General features: G+C 45.7%; 1 protein-coding gene across 1 annotated transcript; it reads left to right on the top strand.

The window, feature by feature from the left end:
• The first annotated feature begins 2,431 nt into the window (after positions 1 to 2,431).
• Positions 2,432 to 15,955, top strand: E2F6 (E2F transcription factor 6). Its single transcript, XM_083178555.1, has 7 exons — positions 2,432 to 2,600; positions 4,782 to 4,821; positions 7,988 to 8,204; positions 9,142 to 9,302; positions 9,514 to 9,626; positions 10,692 to 10,839; positions 15,413 to 15,955. Exons 1-7 carry the CDS (start codon positions 2,529 to 2,531, stop codon positions 15,415 to 15,417), a joined length of 756 nt encoding a protein of 251 aa, XP_083034681.1. The 5' UTR covers positions 2,432 to 2,528; the 3' UTR covers positions 15,418 to 15,955.
• The last annotated feature ends 564 nt before the right edge of the window (positions 15,956 to 16,519 follow it).

The following is a 16,519-nucleotide window of genomic DNA, read 5'->3' as shown; positions in this document are numbered from 1 at the left end:
AAAACATTCAAAAAATGAAAAAAAAAAACTTCAAAAACTCATGTCAACCTTTTTCAGTGTCGACCATAGCCATGTCAGTGTTTTCCATGTGCAATTTAATTCTGGAGCTGCCGCGAATCGCGGGGGGGTGCCGCGAATTGTGGGAGGGGGGGTAGCGGGGGTGGGTGCCGCGAATCGCGGGAGGGGGGGTTACGGGGCGGAGGTTGCGGCAAATCATGGGAGGGGGGGTCGCGGGGGTGTGCCGTGAATCACGGGAGGGGGGGGTCACGGGGTGGGGTGCCGTGAATCGCGGGAGTGGGGGTTGGGGGGGGGGGGGGTGTGGGGGGGGGTGTGTGACGCAAATCGCCACAAGAAAAAATCAACACAGAAAGGTCAACACATGTAAATGTTGACATAAGTGTGCCACTTCATTGGTGTCCGTGTTGACACATGACAATGAATATGAAAACATTCAAAAAATGAAATAAATCTTCAAAAACTCATGTCAACCTTTTTCATTGTCGACCATAGCCGTGCCAGTGTTTTGCATGTGCCATTTAATCCTGGGGCTGCCGCGAATCGCGGGGGGTGCCGCGATTTGCGGGAGGGGGGGGGGGTTGCGGGGGGTGGGTGCCGCGAATTGCGGGAGAGCGGGGTTCATGGGGGTTCCGGTGGGGGGTTGCCGCGAATTGCGGGAGGTGGGGGGTCGCAGGGGGGTGCCGGGGTGCCGCGAATCGCCGGAGGGGGGGGTTGCGGGGGGTGTGACGCGAATTGCCACAAGAAAAAAATCAACACAGAAAGGTCAACACATGTAAATGTTGACATAAGTGTGGCACTTCATTGGTGTCCATGTCGACACATGAGAATGAATATGAAAATATTCAAAAAATGACAAAAAAACTTCAAAAACTCATGTCAACCTTTTTCATTGTCGACCATAGCCATGTCAGTGTTTTCCATGTGCCATTTAATTCTGGAGCTGCCGCGAATCACGGGGGGGTGCCGCGAATTGCGGGAGGGGGGGTCGCGGGGGTGGGTGCCGCGAATCGTGGGAGGGCGGGGTTCACAGGGGTTCCGGTGGGGGGTTGCCGCGAATTGCGGGAGGTGGGGGGTCACGGGGGGTGCCGCGAATCGCGGGAGGGGGGGTTGCGGGGGGGTGTGACGCGAATCGCCACAAGAAAAAATCAACACAGAAAGGTCAACACATGTAAATGTTGACATAAGTGTGCCACTTCATTGGTGTCCATGTCGACACATGACAATGAATATGAAAAAATTAAAAAAAATTAAAAATAAATCTTCAAAAACTCATGTCAACCTTTTTCATTGTCGACCATAGCCATGTCAGTGTTTTGCATGTGCCATTTAATCCTGGGGCTGCTGCGAATTGCGGGGGGGGGGGGGGGTGCCGCGAATCGCGGGAGGGGGGTCGCAGGGGGGGTGCCGCCAATCGTGCAAGGGGGGGTCGCGGGGGGGTTCTTTTTGCCGCGAATCGCGGGAGGGAGGTCGCGGGGGGGTGTTTTTTCCGCGAATCGGGGGGGGGGGGTCACGGGGGAGGGTTTGCCGCAATTCGCGGGAGGGGGGGGTCACGGGGTGGTGGGTATGCCGCGAATTGCGGGAGGGGTCGTGGGGGGGTTCTTTTTGCAGCGAATCGCGGGAGGGGGGTCGCGGGGGTGTTTTTGCTGAGAATCGCGGTAGGGGGGGTCACGGGGGAGCGGGTGTTTTTGCCGCGAATCGCGGGAGGGGGGGGGGGCGCGGGGGGGGAGGTTTTGACGCAAATCGCGGGAGGGGGGCGCTCACCTGGTGGCTGTGGAGTAGCAGTGCTGGGCAACATGGGAAGGCAGTGGGTGTCTGGCAATGACCCTCTCCAGGAGGGACACAATGCTCTGTTTCTAGACTTCCCCTTAATGTATGATTGCCATCACCTGTTTTAAACAGGTTAATTTCTCAGAAAGGTGTTCAGCACAGATGAAGGCAATCACACATTAAGAGGAAAGTCCAGGAACAGAGCGTTATAGACACAGACACCCACTTTGAGTGACAGATGTAGCCAAATATATAGGAGATATATATATATATATATATATACAGCGAGCAATGCATGCTGGGACGTGTAGTTTCACAGCAGTTGGCGCCAGGCATGGTCTACCTAGACACTGTCACAGTGTGAGCTACAGTATACCACACCCACTGAGATCTACAGTCAGTGTGCCACAAGCAGATGATAAAAAAGCCTGCACAACAAGAACTATCGTAAATTCTTCAGCGAACGCTATAAAAATGTCTCCTGCAGGAGTCATTACGTGAACGGAAGTTGGCTCTCTAGTAATGGAATTCGTGATGGCTCTCTACCAATCATCGCCTGAGAACTACACAGCCAATCAGCAGCCAGCGTGGCGCTTGGAGGGAAACATCGCCGGCTTATTGGTCCGAACTGGATGACGTTGGCTGCCATGTGACTGACGAGAGGCCTGGAGTCCGGAGCTTAGCCTCAGCTCAGTGTGTACTGTTGTTGATGAGGGCCGTGCTGCTGACAGGTCGCCGATATCATGACATCCCCGCCCGCCTCTCCGGACATGATGGACCTGATCCCTGGAGAGGGCGAAGGTCCGGACACCGAGGTGGTTATTGCACTGTGCTACACGTGGGTTGCTGTGGGAGGGGTCGTGTCATGGGCGGTTGTTTACATCGGTAGTGTGTGTGTGTGTATATGTCTATAAATCCGGTTGGGTAAAGGACTTTTCCCAAATATAACCCATGCCCCCAGCCCAACCTCCCCAATATTGAGGGGGTCGAGTGTGTACAAGTTGTCCCTTAATAAAAGAAAAAAATTGCATCCTAACCTCTCCCAGTGCCTAACAGTGGGAAGCACCACTGTGCGCTGGACTCCACTCCTGAAGCCTAACCAACAGTGCCTAACGCTAGCCTTCCCCCGACAGTGCCTGACACTAGCCTCCTCTCATTGCCTAAACATTCCCATGGTGTGTACCCCACTCCTGCAGCCTGACCTTAGCCACCATTGACCACCATCGATTTAGCAACCCAACCGCCCCCCAGTACCTAAACCTAGGGCCAGATGCACTAAGCTACAAAAGTGATAAACAGCCAGCCAATCCACTCCGACCTGCCATGTCACAGGCTGGGTTTGAAAAATGTCAGGCAGGAGCTGATTGGCTGGCTGTTTATCACTCTCTATTTTATCACTTTTGAAGCTTAGTGCATCTGGCCCCTAAACTTTTGCCAGAATGCTGAATCAAGCCCATTTTGATTTAGCATCTACCGTATATAGATATATCCGTCTTACCAATACAGGCCCTTCATTCAATGAGTCTTTACCTTCTGTGGCCACACATAGCGGCCAAGTGGAACCTGCTTATCCAGAAGGAGGGTGTGTGGGGTCACACACCGCATTGTGGCTGGATCCTGCAAAACAGTATCCGGCCACTGCTGACTGGATTTAAAGGCGAACACAGTGCTGTGCAGCATCCACTTCAACCATGAAAGTCCAGAAAGTAATATTATAGAAGGGCGTTCATGGAAATAGTGATAAGTGATAAGCAACTAATATCTGCAAACATAAGTTTGGATGTCATTTGTTCACGTATCTTATTTTTCATAAAATATTCTTTGAGGGGGAGTACAGACCAAAATACAGGCAAGAGCATACGGGGAAGAGAACAAGTTGTATTTGGCAGGTGCATAAAAAGGTCTCATTGAAACATCACAACAAGTATTATTGCATGAAGGACACGTAAGCTGCAAATGATCGCCTGAAATATTTATAAACTGGGTAGCGACATTAACAAATAGTTTTTCATGAATTTAAAAATATCAATCTACCTCACCACACTCTCCATTTAAACAGTGATACTTGTGAATTACACAGGTTCTCTAGCTGCGTAAACCCAGGTTTGAGATCTGCTACAGAACCTGTGTAATTTATGTGTTCCATGCTTAAAAGGTACAGCATGGTATTCCAGCTCACCAGGGTTGGTAATATTGTCAGTCCCATATATGTGCAGTCAGGCTGCGAACATAGAACTACATAGTTCAGACATGTCCAAACAATGAAAAAAAAGATGCATGTCCTCATATGTGTCACCATTAGTTGCTCCTCTAAATATGGCTGTTATAACAGAAAGGCTTGCTGGTTTTAATCTGTCTTCTCCCTTTCCTGCTGGCACTTCCTGCCCACTGCCAGTGGCTTCTGTATGCAAATGAGAGGTAGGCTATACATTCAGCAGCTCAGTATTATTAGAAGGTCCCTGACACCAGGTTCATGTAGTATAGGAAAAGGTAACTCGTAAAGCATTTTCCTCTATAAACCTGAATTCGGCTAGACCCAAGCATAAGCTGCATTGCCACAGTCTTTATTACTGGGGATTACCAGTGCTGTTCGCATGGTGCCTGGGAATAAAAATAAATTCCACCCCCAAGGCTCCTATTGACTGTGGGGTGGGCTTAATTGTTTAAGCTGATTCCCGGCACTGCAAGGCCGGGAATCTATGCTGGCATTTTTTTGTGTTTAAAAACAAAACAAAAAAAACCTCACTACTGAGGGGTTAAATGGGTTGTAATCTGAGGGTCTTCTAGATTTCAGAAACCGATGTTTAGCCTGGAAGAAAACCAGAGAGCCTTCGACTTTATCCATTTATATACGCACTCTTCCATATGTCACTAAATATATATATATATATGTATGTATGTATGTATGTGTGTGTGTGTGTGTGTGTGTGTGTGTGTGTGTGTTTTTTATTGATATTGCTCTAATATATACTTATTTATTACATTCCTTTTTCTAGCTCCTGGAAGACCTAACCAGTGATGAGGGTAGGCAGAAAAGTGAGTATGCCACGTGGTTGACATGTTCTCTCTGCTGTGTGTGTGTGTGTGTGTTTGTGTTTAGATCACGCATGGCCAAACAGTGGCCCTCCAGCTGTTGTGAAACTACACATCCCAGCATACCTTGCCATAGTTTTAGCATTCGCTAATAGCAAAACTATGGCAAGGCATGCTGGGACTTGTAGTTTCACAACAGCTGGAGGGCCATAGTTTGGTTGTGCCTGGTTTAGATACATATCCTAGTTTCACTGATCAATGCCGTACTTGGGTGTTCTTTTGCAGTGAGAGAGATTATTGGTGTGACAAAGTGGGTGGAGCAAAGGTGTAGATGTGATTGGTGCAAAGCGTTCACACTGTTGATGGGTGTGGTATTTGCATCAGCTTTGAGCTGGCGATTGGCTCTTACAACTTGATGTGGTACATCAGCTGAGGTTTAGCCCAATGTGTAAATCTGCTTGTTTTCCCTAAGAAAAGAAATGCATTTTGTTTGTATAGTCTTTCCTACCACCTGTCTTTACATAGTCATGGGCCTTTGCACTGGTACCACTTTCAGCTTGCAATCCCATGATCTTGATCCCGGGTCCGACCTGGCTATGAAGCAAGTCCGGCACTCTCACACTACACCTGGATCACCCTTTATACCTGGTTTAACCTTTTAATAACCTGGGTCGAATTGACAGATTTGTCGACCTGGGTTATGTTTGGTGCTTTCACACCGCACCCCAACCCGGCAGCAACGCTAGGAAATGCCTCCTGAAATCCTGGCAGCAGCTGTTTCACTAGAAACACCTTTTGTAAATAATTTCTGCAAGTTTAGTCTACTCTTAAAGCTGTAATCCGTTCCTCATACTGTGTACATTTTCAGCGCTGTATTTGCCTGACAGGTTTAGCAACAATGTTAGGTAACTTTATGGCGCTATCAATTAGGGAAAACAGAGCAGACATTCCTTATTGGGTGAAAAAAAGTTATTTGCAGGACGAGTCTAATCTAGGGAAGCGCAACACTTTTATTGGCAAGCTGCTCAATCAGATGTAATGTCATTCAGGTGCCAACAGGGAGGGGTAAATCTGGTTAGGAAAAAAAAACAGTTTTTATCCCAATTGCACACTGAATGAGAAATATACATATAATAATCAGATAATACAGAGATCTTGGTTGCATATATCTGCAGATATAGGGCTAAGCCCCCAGGCCGTACGTCAAGGCATCTCTGTCACTGGGGGTCCCTAACACTGGGTATGGGTCTGGGGTGTGGGCCCCCAATATGCCGGCACAGGCTGACTACTCCAGGGCAGCACACAAATGAAAATTAGTAGGGGTTAATAAGAAGCACATAAGTGCTATGTAAGGAGGTGAAGGTGTGGTTAAAATAATACATACAATGTGATAGGGAAAACATAAATGTTAATAAAGTGTTAGGGTGTGCTTACCTGGAGCAGACCAGCCCTACCAACAAAGAGGGAATCACACTCCCAAACCCATCCCATGCACAATAACAAATTTTTGGGCCTAATCTAGAGAAGCGGCTTAGGACCTGTGTGCCGGGCCTGGGAAGCGGCTTAGGGGGGGTTTGTGTGCCGGGTCTAGGGAAGCGGCTGTGCCAGTAATACTGTCAAAAGGTCAATCCTATGAAGATGGAAGCAATCTTGCTTAAATGCTGTTGATTCCGGGAAATCAATACGTATTATATAATTTCCACTTCCGAAGTGCAAATAATGTTTCCATTTAATTTGCACCCTGCCAGTAGCTTTTTCTAGGAATTCAAAAATACAAATTTGTGTGGTGCTAATTAAATATGACATCATCAGGAACTGGGCTCCTAAACCTGTTCTGGGCAAAAATGTACTTTTCCATAAGATAAGTTTTTATTTTAAAGTGAGTGCCTTTAGTTTCTAAATTCTCTCCTCCCCTGGAACCTGGTTGCTATGAGCAACCTCCCCACTTTTCACTTTTATACCCAGATGTATCAAGCTTCAAAAAGTGATAAAATGGAGCTTGATAACAACCAGCTCCTAGCTGTCATTTTTCAAACCCAGCCTGTAACACGACAGATAGGAGCTGATTGGTTATCACTCTTCATTTTATCACTTAACTTCGCTTCATACATCAGGCCTTTAGAATCTTTAGTAAATAGGCCCCTTAGTGTATTGTTAAACTAAACTTTTACATTCTAGATTTCCCCATATTGTTTGACAGGTTTATAATCCTAATCCTCCAGTCACCTGTTTCTATTTAGGAAACATTTATGAGGGCTTTGTTTCCACTCCAGGGCAGGTATTGTGCCCTCTATTCTTTTTTTTTTTTTTTTTTTTTGATTCGATTTTTGTTATGCTGCCCATACACTTGTGAGATATTGCATGCAATCATTCAATTTCGACCACATCTGGCAGATTAAATCGAATGATTGTATGCACAAAATGTGTACCATTTGACGAGATGCGTGGGCATGCCGGTCGAATGTCGACGTGAGAGACGGTATGCAGAGGGTGGTATTGCAGCTGTAGTGCTAGCAAGGGTCAGTCAGCGGTGGCGGCAAAAGTGTTTAAAACATTGGTTTTCTGCTGACCCCCGCCTCCCGCTAGCGCTTCTTCTTGCGCTACCTTACAACCCCGCCCTCTTCCAGCACCCGATGTGCCATCTCAAGATGGCATGTGAAATCGGGTGCTGTGAAGGGGGAACTTTTAGCACCACAAGATGTGATCGGATTCGATGTTGCGTTGAATCTGATCGCACAAGTGTATGGGCAGCATTATAGAAGCAAAATTGAATGGATTTTAGGACACTTTTGACTGGCATTCGATTTGAGGCGCGCTTCCGTTTTCTCTATATCGAAAAGACAAAGACTGTGCAGCCAAGCAAATATTGAATTTGATCCAAGAAATCAAATTGTGTACACTGCACCTTGAATGTAAATAGAATTTGAAATCGAATTGAATGCAAAAGTGCAGATCGAATGGAAAATCCAAAGGTGGTGGAGAGGGGAAATCGTAAGCGAAAGCAAATCGATGCGTCTGTCCGCGCCTTAACTGCTAACGTGTCTGAGTAATAGCCTTCCAGGCTAGTGTGACGACTGCAGGACTAGCCCATAGCTGGTATGTTAGTTATTCATATTGTTCTTGGCTATGGAATACTTCTCATTCATTTTCCTGCCTTGCTCTGTTGCAGAATCTCTGAAGTTACCGCGGCCGCGCTTTGATGTCTCGCTGTTCTACTTAACCAGAAAATTCATGGACATCATTAAATCCGCCCCAGAGGGAGTTGTGGCTCTAAATGATGTTGCTAAACAGCTGGGAGTGGGGAAGAGGAGAGTCTACGACATCACCAACGTATTAGATGGGATCCGTCTTATCCAAAAGCGGTCCAAGAATGTGGTCCAGTGGGTGTAAGTGGTCACATGTGATGGTATTTTTATGCTGCTTTTCTTTCCCTGGGGGAATATTTAGCATTGTAGAAGGTATATATAGCCAATATACAGAACCAAAATAATGCAGTACAGTGTAAAAGCATTGGCATTAAGTTAAGAGGCTTTTAGTGACATGATTTATGCTGATTCAATCAATGCTATTGGATTGACATTCAGCATCTTCTCTGGAGATTGATGGACTGGGATGCAGCAGAGGCAGATTCGTGCATCTAATGGTGCTTGGGTGCTGTATATACAGAATTAGAGTTGTATAGTCCTGTAACGGCATGTCCTGCGGTGTGTAGTGCTGTGACATAACAGCAATGCTGATAAAAAGGGTCATTGTCAAGTCAGTTACGGATTATTATTATTATGAAAAGTTTCATTCAAACCCAGATCCAGAGTAATCTGTAGCAGTATCACTATTCTCATCCTGTTAAATGTATATATTGTAGCTGGCATTTTGGTAACGACTGCTTGTTTGGAAAATTTGTTTTATCTAATGATGGGGGGGCGGGCATCTCTTTTTTTGCTGAGAATGCATCTTAGTTGCAACGGGAGACTGTGTATATCTGTGTGCATCTGAGTCTCTGAATCTGCATACAAAGCTTTTTTTTGTTTCTATGTGCACATCAATTTTCCTTTCCGGTGTAGACTCGGTTGCACACAATACACAAGTGTTGTATAATGTCTCCTGGTTTCCTAGTAACATCGCAAGAAGACACTTTGGCAAAAAGGACGTCCGACTCTATCAGAGTTACACTAGATCTGTCAGCTCACTTTCCCACTGCATGGCTGTTGAAGTTGTCTGTACTGTCCATCTGCATTAAGTTGACTTTGATTTTTCCATGGTGGCATCTGAGTTCAGTACACGCTGAATCTATTTTTCTATTACACTGATCTCTTCGTATTGTAGGGGGACTGACCTGAACGACACGGGCACCGAGATCCCACAGCAACAGCGGATCCGCAATGATATCAGCGATCTAACCGCTATGGAGGAAGCCCTGGATGATCTAATCCGCGACTGTGCTCACCAGTTGTTCCAGCTAACCGAAGACCGGTCAAACAAGAGATATCCTTTCATGTGCATTACGTTCCCGCTGGGGGGCAGATGCCGCCCTGTCTCTCCAGCCTGATTACTATGCGGCTTGTACACGCTACCAGCAATAACCGTATAAATTATGGTTCCGTTCTAGAGATTAGAGCGGTTGTTTTTTGCTTAGTGTGTGTATAAGATCAAGATCATCATAAATTACATGTTTATTATCCTTAACCCGGAATACATTTGCATATGTAAATTATCAGGACATCCACAGTATTGAAGAATACCATGAACAGGTCCTCATAGCTGTGAAAGCACCGCAAGAAACGAAATTAGAAGTGCCAGCACCCAAAGAAGTGAGCAGGGTTCCCTGGACACTGTGTGGATCCTCCGCGAGGTTGAATGATGTGGATTAGCATATTGGGGGGGGGGGGGGGGGGGGGGAGGTGTAGCCCTGTCTGTGCGCCAGCATGGCCTTTCCTCATTGCAATATGTTACAGGTGTCTATACATCAACGCGATTTACTTCAGGCATGGAAAGGGGCCACATTTCCCTTTGGGGCCACACTCTCCAGATATATACTATCATTTTTGGGTGTTATCTCACTACTAATCTTTGCTTCAATAGAAATATAATTAAGGTACAATACAGGGTAGATGTCTGTGGACAAGGTACATGTCGTCATAGTCATTAAGGGCCAACATGAAGGAATAGAAAATGCTGATTTAAGCCTATGTATATCACTGACAGTCGTAGTCCGCAAAGAGAGCACCCGCGATGTATTGCATCTGATCCCCGAGCGGGAAAGTGCTGGGCAGAAGAGGTGCTCTGCGGTGGGCGGCAGTAGAATTAAATGAAAAAAAATATATATATTGCTGGTTCTCCTGCTGATACCACAATTCAAGAAAGTTTGGGAACCACTGGCCTTCGGTAAAGAAATCTTTTTATGGTGAATGGGTATTCACCCCAATCAAGTATACAGCTGATTTATTTATTTATTTATTTATTTATTTATTTTTTTCACCTATGCAAAAAAAGTCAGTGTTGATAAATACTTGGATTGGCGAGTTAGCTGCCGAACCACGTGTTTTCATGTCCGGTCCAATCGAAATTGGTAGCCGGACTGATCCTAGAATGACTCTAGGTCGATATTGGTGGACATGTTCAAATGGTTGACATGAAAAAGGTCGACATGCATTTTTTTTACTAAAGTTTCAGCCAACCTGTGCTGACAGGCGGTATTTTATGCCCTACCATCCAGCCTTGCTAACGGCTTTGAATTAGGCCTAGACCCTAACACACACACACACACACACACACACACCCTATGTATGTATAATATAAGATATATATATATGTGTGTATATATTATATGTATATGCTTAGTGTGTTTACAGTATGGTTTTGTAAATGCTTTGCAGGATGGCATAGAGATCCATATGAAGAGCAATAGAGGGCCGATTGACGTGTACCTGTTTGAAGTGGAACAGGAAGAAGCCGGCCTGAAATACTTTGAGAAGTTGACGAAGACTCTTAAGCTGGATCCAGAGCCGATCGTTATTGATGACGGTAAGAAATTAGGACGGACTGTCCTGTGGGCTAGCAATGGGTGGACTGGCAACACACACCTCCTATGTATGTCAGTCAGGTGGCCTCCACTGTCCTCGTAGTATCTGATACAGTGCTGTGAGGGAGCACATCTCTGCCCTCTGCCCCATGGTGATGACATTGTGAAATTGAAATTGTGCAACATGAATCTCTGATGTATCACCAGTCGCATGTGCAGAGTACCTTCTATGGGCCTGGACAGGTACCTGGTTACTGTGTCCAGCCAGTTCTTATCGCAGGGGGCTGTATGCATCCGCTCACTGTGAGGAATTCTCTGCCGCCGTGCTACTATGCAGCAAGATTAACATTAATATAAATGATAGAATTATTGCACTTGCCGGCTTTAGTGTCTGCAGGATATGATGATCTGCAATACACTGTGACTAATAACCGTAACTTTGTTGCTTTTATATCATTGTAATTCCAGTATATACATCTATAGTTTTCTGCAGTACACCCAAATTACAGCCAGTGGTAACTAGGAAGTATCGCCTTTCTTCCAAAACTGACCATATAAAATGTGAATGTTGTATGAAGCACTTAGACACAACCATGGGTTGCAAATCATGCTAAAGCTGTGTACACATACTTTGTTTTTTAAAGCAAAACGAAGTGTGTGTACAAAGCTAAAGAACAATCACATACGTCAGAGGCGGCCCGGGTCCAACCCAGGTCACTACTCTGGGCGGGATGTAATGGAAACCATTACTCAGGGCGGGAGACATTTGATGTGTGGGATGCTGTCTGATCTTGGTTATTTAAAAAAAAAAAAATCAGAAATCGTCCGGCATCTCACACCTTCATCTTTCTCTGATTCAAATACATCCCATAGCAACCTTCTTATTTATGTAGCACCTTGTAGAAGATGATTGTATCTGATTGGTTGCCCATAGCAAAAAGCAATCCTCATAGAACTCCCATTTTAGTGTCACCAGTCTGATGCTGACCTCCTTCATTCCTCATGGGCCAATAACAAAGTACTGCGTTATGGGTCATTGCTTGGTCATTCCACACATCCGCAAACTCCTATTCAAGGTCACTTGTGTATGGACTCATTGGACCATCTACTCTGGGGAGAAATATCCAAGGCACAGGTCTGTTATCCCAAGTGGCAGCTGCAGTGGAATAGACCATTATATCCCACTGGCTCTCTGCTGAGACACTAAGAGCAGTGGTTCCCAAAATGCAGTTCAATCACGGCGCCCTTGAGCATTTAAAATATTTCAAGGCACCCCAAGGCCAAAATGTTTCTTTTTGAGAAATAATGTAACAAATATTAAGTAAAATGTGTTTGTCATCCTTCTGGTCAGTTGTATGGTGAGTTACTTGATTTGCTTCTATTTGTGCACATGTGGGCAGTACGGATGGTGTAATGGTTAGCATTGCTGCCTCACAGCGCTGAGGTCATGGGTTTCATTCCCACCATGGCTATAACTGTGCGGAGTTTGTATATTCTCCCCGTTCTTGCGTGGGTTTTCTCCCACAATCCATAAATATACTGGTAGGTGAATTGGCTCCCAACAAATTAACCCTAAAGTGTGTGTGTGTGTGTACACATGGTAGGGATTATAGATTGTAAGCTCCACTGGGGCAGGGACTGATGTGAATGTTCAACTATTCTCTGCAAAGCGCTGTGGAATATGTGTGCGCTATATAAGAAACTGTAAATAATAATAATAATAATAATAATGTTATGGTTGCCGAGCCACAATCACTGGTTTTGACTGTTACATTGACCATAAATAATTGAATTGTTCCTGAACCACCAACCCAAAGCACCTCTACACGTGTCCAGAGGCCCCCCAGGGTGCCATGGCACACTGTTTGAGAACCACTTTCCCCTGGGGCGTAATTTATTAGTCTGACATGTTACGTACCCATCTCTTTTCTCTTTACAGAGAGATCTGTAAATAATGAGGGTAAATGTGGAGATTTCCTTTACAGTTGGCGTCCCTCTATACATACTGTCCTGACACAGATACCCCTTATACAGTGTTTACAAATGGCTTTGGTACAATATGGAGGAGATTATCCCCGGTCTATAGTCTATCCCTCCACCTAATTGGGTGATAATTTGTGCTATGATTCTGGGGAGCAGAAGGGCTACATGCTCCAATATATCCTGTTTTTAATTGCCCTCTTTATTTGGACTAAGGGGGTTATTCGGATTTACTCAGAAAGGCACAATCACTCTCTAATGGACAAAACCGTAAACACTGCAGGTGGGACTGATGTAACATGTGCAGAGAGCGTTAGATTTGGGTGTTTTATTGGGTACTTGTTTCCTTTGTTTCCTATCTGGGCGCCCACGATTTTAATCGGGGGTAAAATCGGGGCCATCGCGGGCATCGCGGCCGATAAAAAATCGGGTGCGATGTGCCAGACGCGATGCCCGCGATTTTCCCATAGAGAACAATGTTAAATGCCTCAATTTACCCGCGATGACCGCGATTTACCATAGGAAACAATGTTAAATGGATCAATTTACCCAAATCAGCATAGGAACAATAGTAAATGGGCCAAAAACACCCCTGAACACTGAAATGTCCCCCCAAAAGTAGTTGACGCCACCCCGCCATCAACGTGAACCCGAAGCGTGGCGAGCGCAGCGAGGCCGCGAGGGGCAGCGGTACGCGTCCTCCGACCTTTTCATGCCCTACTATCCACTAGGGCGTGGAGTGAGAATAGAATAGTGTGGCGAGCGCAGCGAGCCACCGAGCCCGAAGCGTGGCGAGCGGACGCTGATACCTTCACAGGTAAACGCGTCCCTTCGCGGGCTTCCCAGGTGTCCGCGTCGCCATGGACACCTGGGAAGCCCGCGAGGGGACGCGTATAACTGTGAAGGTATCCGCGTCCCCTCGCGGGGCTCGCCACGCTTCGGGCTCGGTGGCTCGCTGCGCTCGCCACACTATTCTATTCTCACTCCACGCCCTAGTGGATAGTAGGGCATGAAAAGGTCGGAGGACGCGTAACGCCACCCCTCGCGGGCTCGCTGCGCTCGCCACGCTTCGGGTACACGTTGATGGCGGGGTGGCGTCAACTACTTTTGGGGGGACATTTTTATGTTCAGGGGTGTTTTTGCCCCATTTCCCATTGTTCCCTATGATAATTTGGGGAAATTGATCCATTTAACATTGTTTCCTATGGTAAATCGCGGTCATCGCGGGTCAATTGGGACATTTAACATTGGTCCCTATGTAAAAATCGCGGTAATCGCGTCGGTCGCATCGCATGTCATTATAATGACATGCGATGTACACGCGATGCCCGCGATGGGCGCCCAGATAGGAAACAAGTACCTTTTATTGTTTCTGTGCAGGGTAAATACGGTCTGGTTTATTTTTCCACTGCAATATAGATATCAGTTTGAACACACACACACACACACACACACACACACACACACACACACACACACACACACACACACACACACACACACACACACACACACACACACACACACACACACACACACACCTAACTCTGCACGTTATTTACATCAGCCCCACCTGCAGTGCATATGGTTTTATCCATTAGCGTGATTGCCTTTCTGAGTGAATCAGAATAACCCCCTAAGTTCTGTTACTGCTGGATCACAGTAGACCTAGATCAGTGGTTCCCAACCCTGGTCCTCACGTACCCCCAACAGTGCACATTTTCCAAGTCACCCGGCAGGTGCACTCATTATCCAGGCACATTTGAAAAGATCACAGGTTGCGCTAATTATGTCACCTGTAATTCTGTGTGGAGACCTGCAAAATGTGCACTGTTGGGGGTATTTGAGGACCAGGGTTGGGAACCACTGACATAGATTGTTATCCCTTATACTCTTATATTGTGACATCCTTTTTAAATAAAATTTTCCAAAAAATAGGAGGGATGGATAGTACCTGTATTCTCTACCCTAAGCTGATCTCGCTGGCCCTACTATTGATCAGACCTTCCTAGTTCATGATGATGACTGTTTCGGATTGTCCAGTTGGCGTGCTAATTGCAATCTGTTATGGAAGTGTCGGGATAACCAGCCCTGTGCTTGCTTGTAGAACACATTTTTTTTTAATGCCATTTGCAGCACGGGAATCTCGCGTGCAAAGTCCACCGTTCAGTCCCAAACAACTTTTATTCTTGACAAGTTCCTGAAATTTCTGCATATATAATCGTGGATGTTATTCGTAATTCCTCGCATAAATCAAGTTACATTTTAACGGTCGTGTAACCACGTGCTGCCGGTAAAACGCAACCCAGACAGACCAGATTTATTCCTATTTGCAGTTTAATGTGTCTACAACTTCTTGGCCATGACTTTGATACAGCAATATGTTCCATAGAATTATATCTTCTCAAAGACAAATTATAGCCAGGTCGGGGGAACATCTGCTTACAGCAGATAGCAGGGAATATTCAATGTGGGAAAGCCTTAGATAACTAATTCCAGGCGGATGGCTCATAAATCTGTATTATGAACATTACTGAGCGTTCACAAAGCTGGTTCTCCTGCGGCTGATTCTTGTGCTTCCCTTTTGTTTTGCAGACTGATATACGAGCGTGTTTGTCGATACTGTCAGAGCAAAGAGACTCTTTATCGATGCGTTACACAGAGACTGGAAGACGTTCCTGGATTACACGGTTTTACTCCGCGCAGCCCACGCCATCCGGCGTTCGTCTTCCACGGATCTTGGGAGCTTTAGGAAATAACTACATTGTCTGTCTGGCCAAAGGGACAGCACTGGGCTTACGGGGACGAACCGGGTTCAGATAAAGGGTGTGAGACCAACGATGAACATGTCTGGTGCGGTGGAGTTGGCTCTGATAAGAGAAATGCAGAACTTGTTTGCCGTGCCTTAAACACTTTCCCAGACACAGATGCTTTTATAAGAATTAAAAAAAATACAACCCTAAATCACTGACGCGATAACAGACAAGAAGGGTCATCCAGTATCCGCTTCCCCCATATTACTGTAGGATATAGACGTGACCACTGGCCTCCACTACGGTCTGATTCCAAAGCATGGAATGTTTTACTATAGATGTATAAAGTCCTGTAAATAATGAAAAATACAGAAAAATAGTAGCGCTGGACAATATCTGATAAGAAATATACAAAATTTAATGAACACAATAAAAAAAAATATAATAAAAAAGCACAAGAATTAGATAGAATAATAATGCATTCGCAATAACCTGGCACCTATTAGAATAATGAATATGTCCATTCCTAGTACACCGCCATAAAAGGATCCAATTTTGTCCAGAATGCAAGGTAGGTATAGTTACCGCAGGGTAATGTCCGACAGGAAGATGTTTTAATCCTGGATGAGGAAGAGCAAAAGCTGGAATCTTCAAGTGGTCGGTTTAAAGTCCCGAATATTGATGCGGCAATTGAAGTGGCAAAAAGATGATCTCTTCTGGAGGCGGCTGGTCTGGACCAAATAGTGATGATATTTAGCTGGAAAAGGTGCCAGGGGGTCTGCTCCTGGCGCGTTTCGCTGTATCAGAGTACAGCTTTATCAAAGGAATTCCTTTGATAAAGCTGTACTCTGATACAGCGAAACGCGCCAAGAGCAGACCCCCTGGCACCTTTTCCAGCTAAATATCATCACTATTTGGTCCAGACCAGCCGCCTCCAGAAGAGATCATC

The sequence above is a fragment of the Crinia signifera genome, chromosome 3, assembly GCF_055691185.1.
Source record: "Crinia signifera chromosome 3, ASM5569118v1, whole genome shotgun sequence".
Taxonomy (NCBI): Eukaryota; Metazoa; Chordata; class Amphibia; order Anura; family Myobatrachidae; genus Crinia; species Crinia signifera.
Note: the sequence above shows the minus strand (reverse complement) of the source record. Positions and strands in the feature narration are given on the sequence as shown.

Coding starts and splice junctions, on each gene's coding strand:
- E2F6 (XM_083178555.1), top strand. CDS start 2,529: ATGACATCCCCGCCCGCCTCTCCGGACATGATGGACCTGATCCCTGGA. Junction 8,205..9,141: donor AAGAATGTGGTCCAGTGGGT/GTAAGTGGTCAC, acceptor TTCGTATTGTAG/GGGGACTGACCTGAACGACA. Junction 9,627..10,691: donor AAGTGCCAGCACCCAAAGAA/GTGAGCAGGGTT, acceptor AATGCTTTGCAG/GATGGCATAGAGATCCATAT.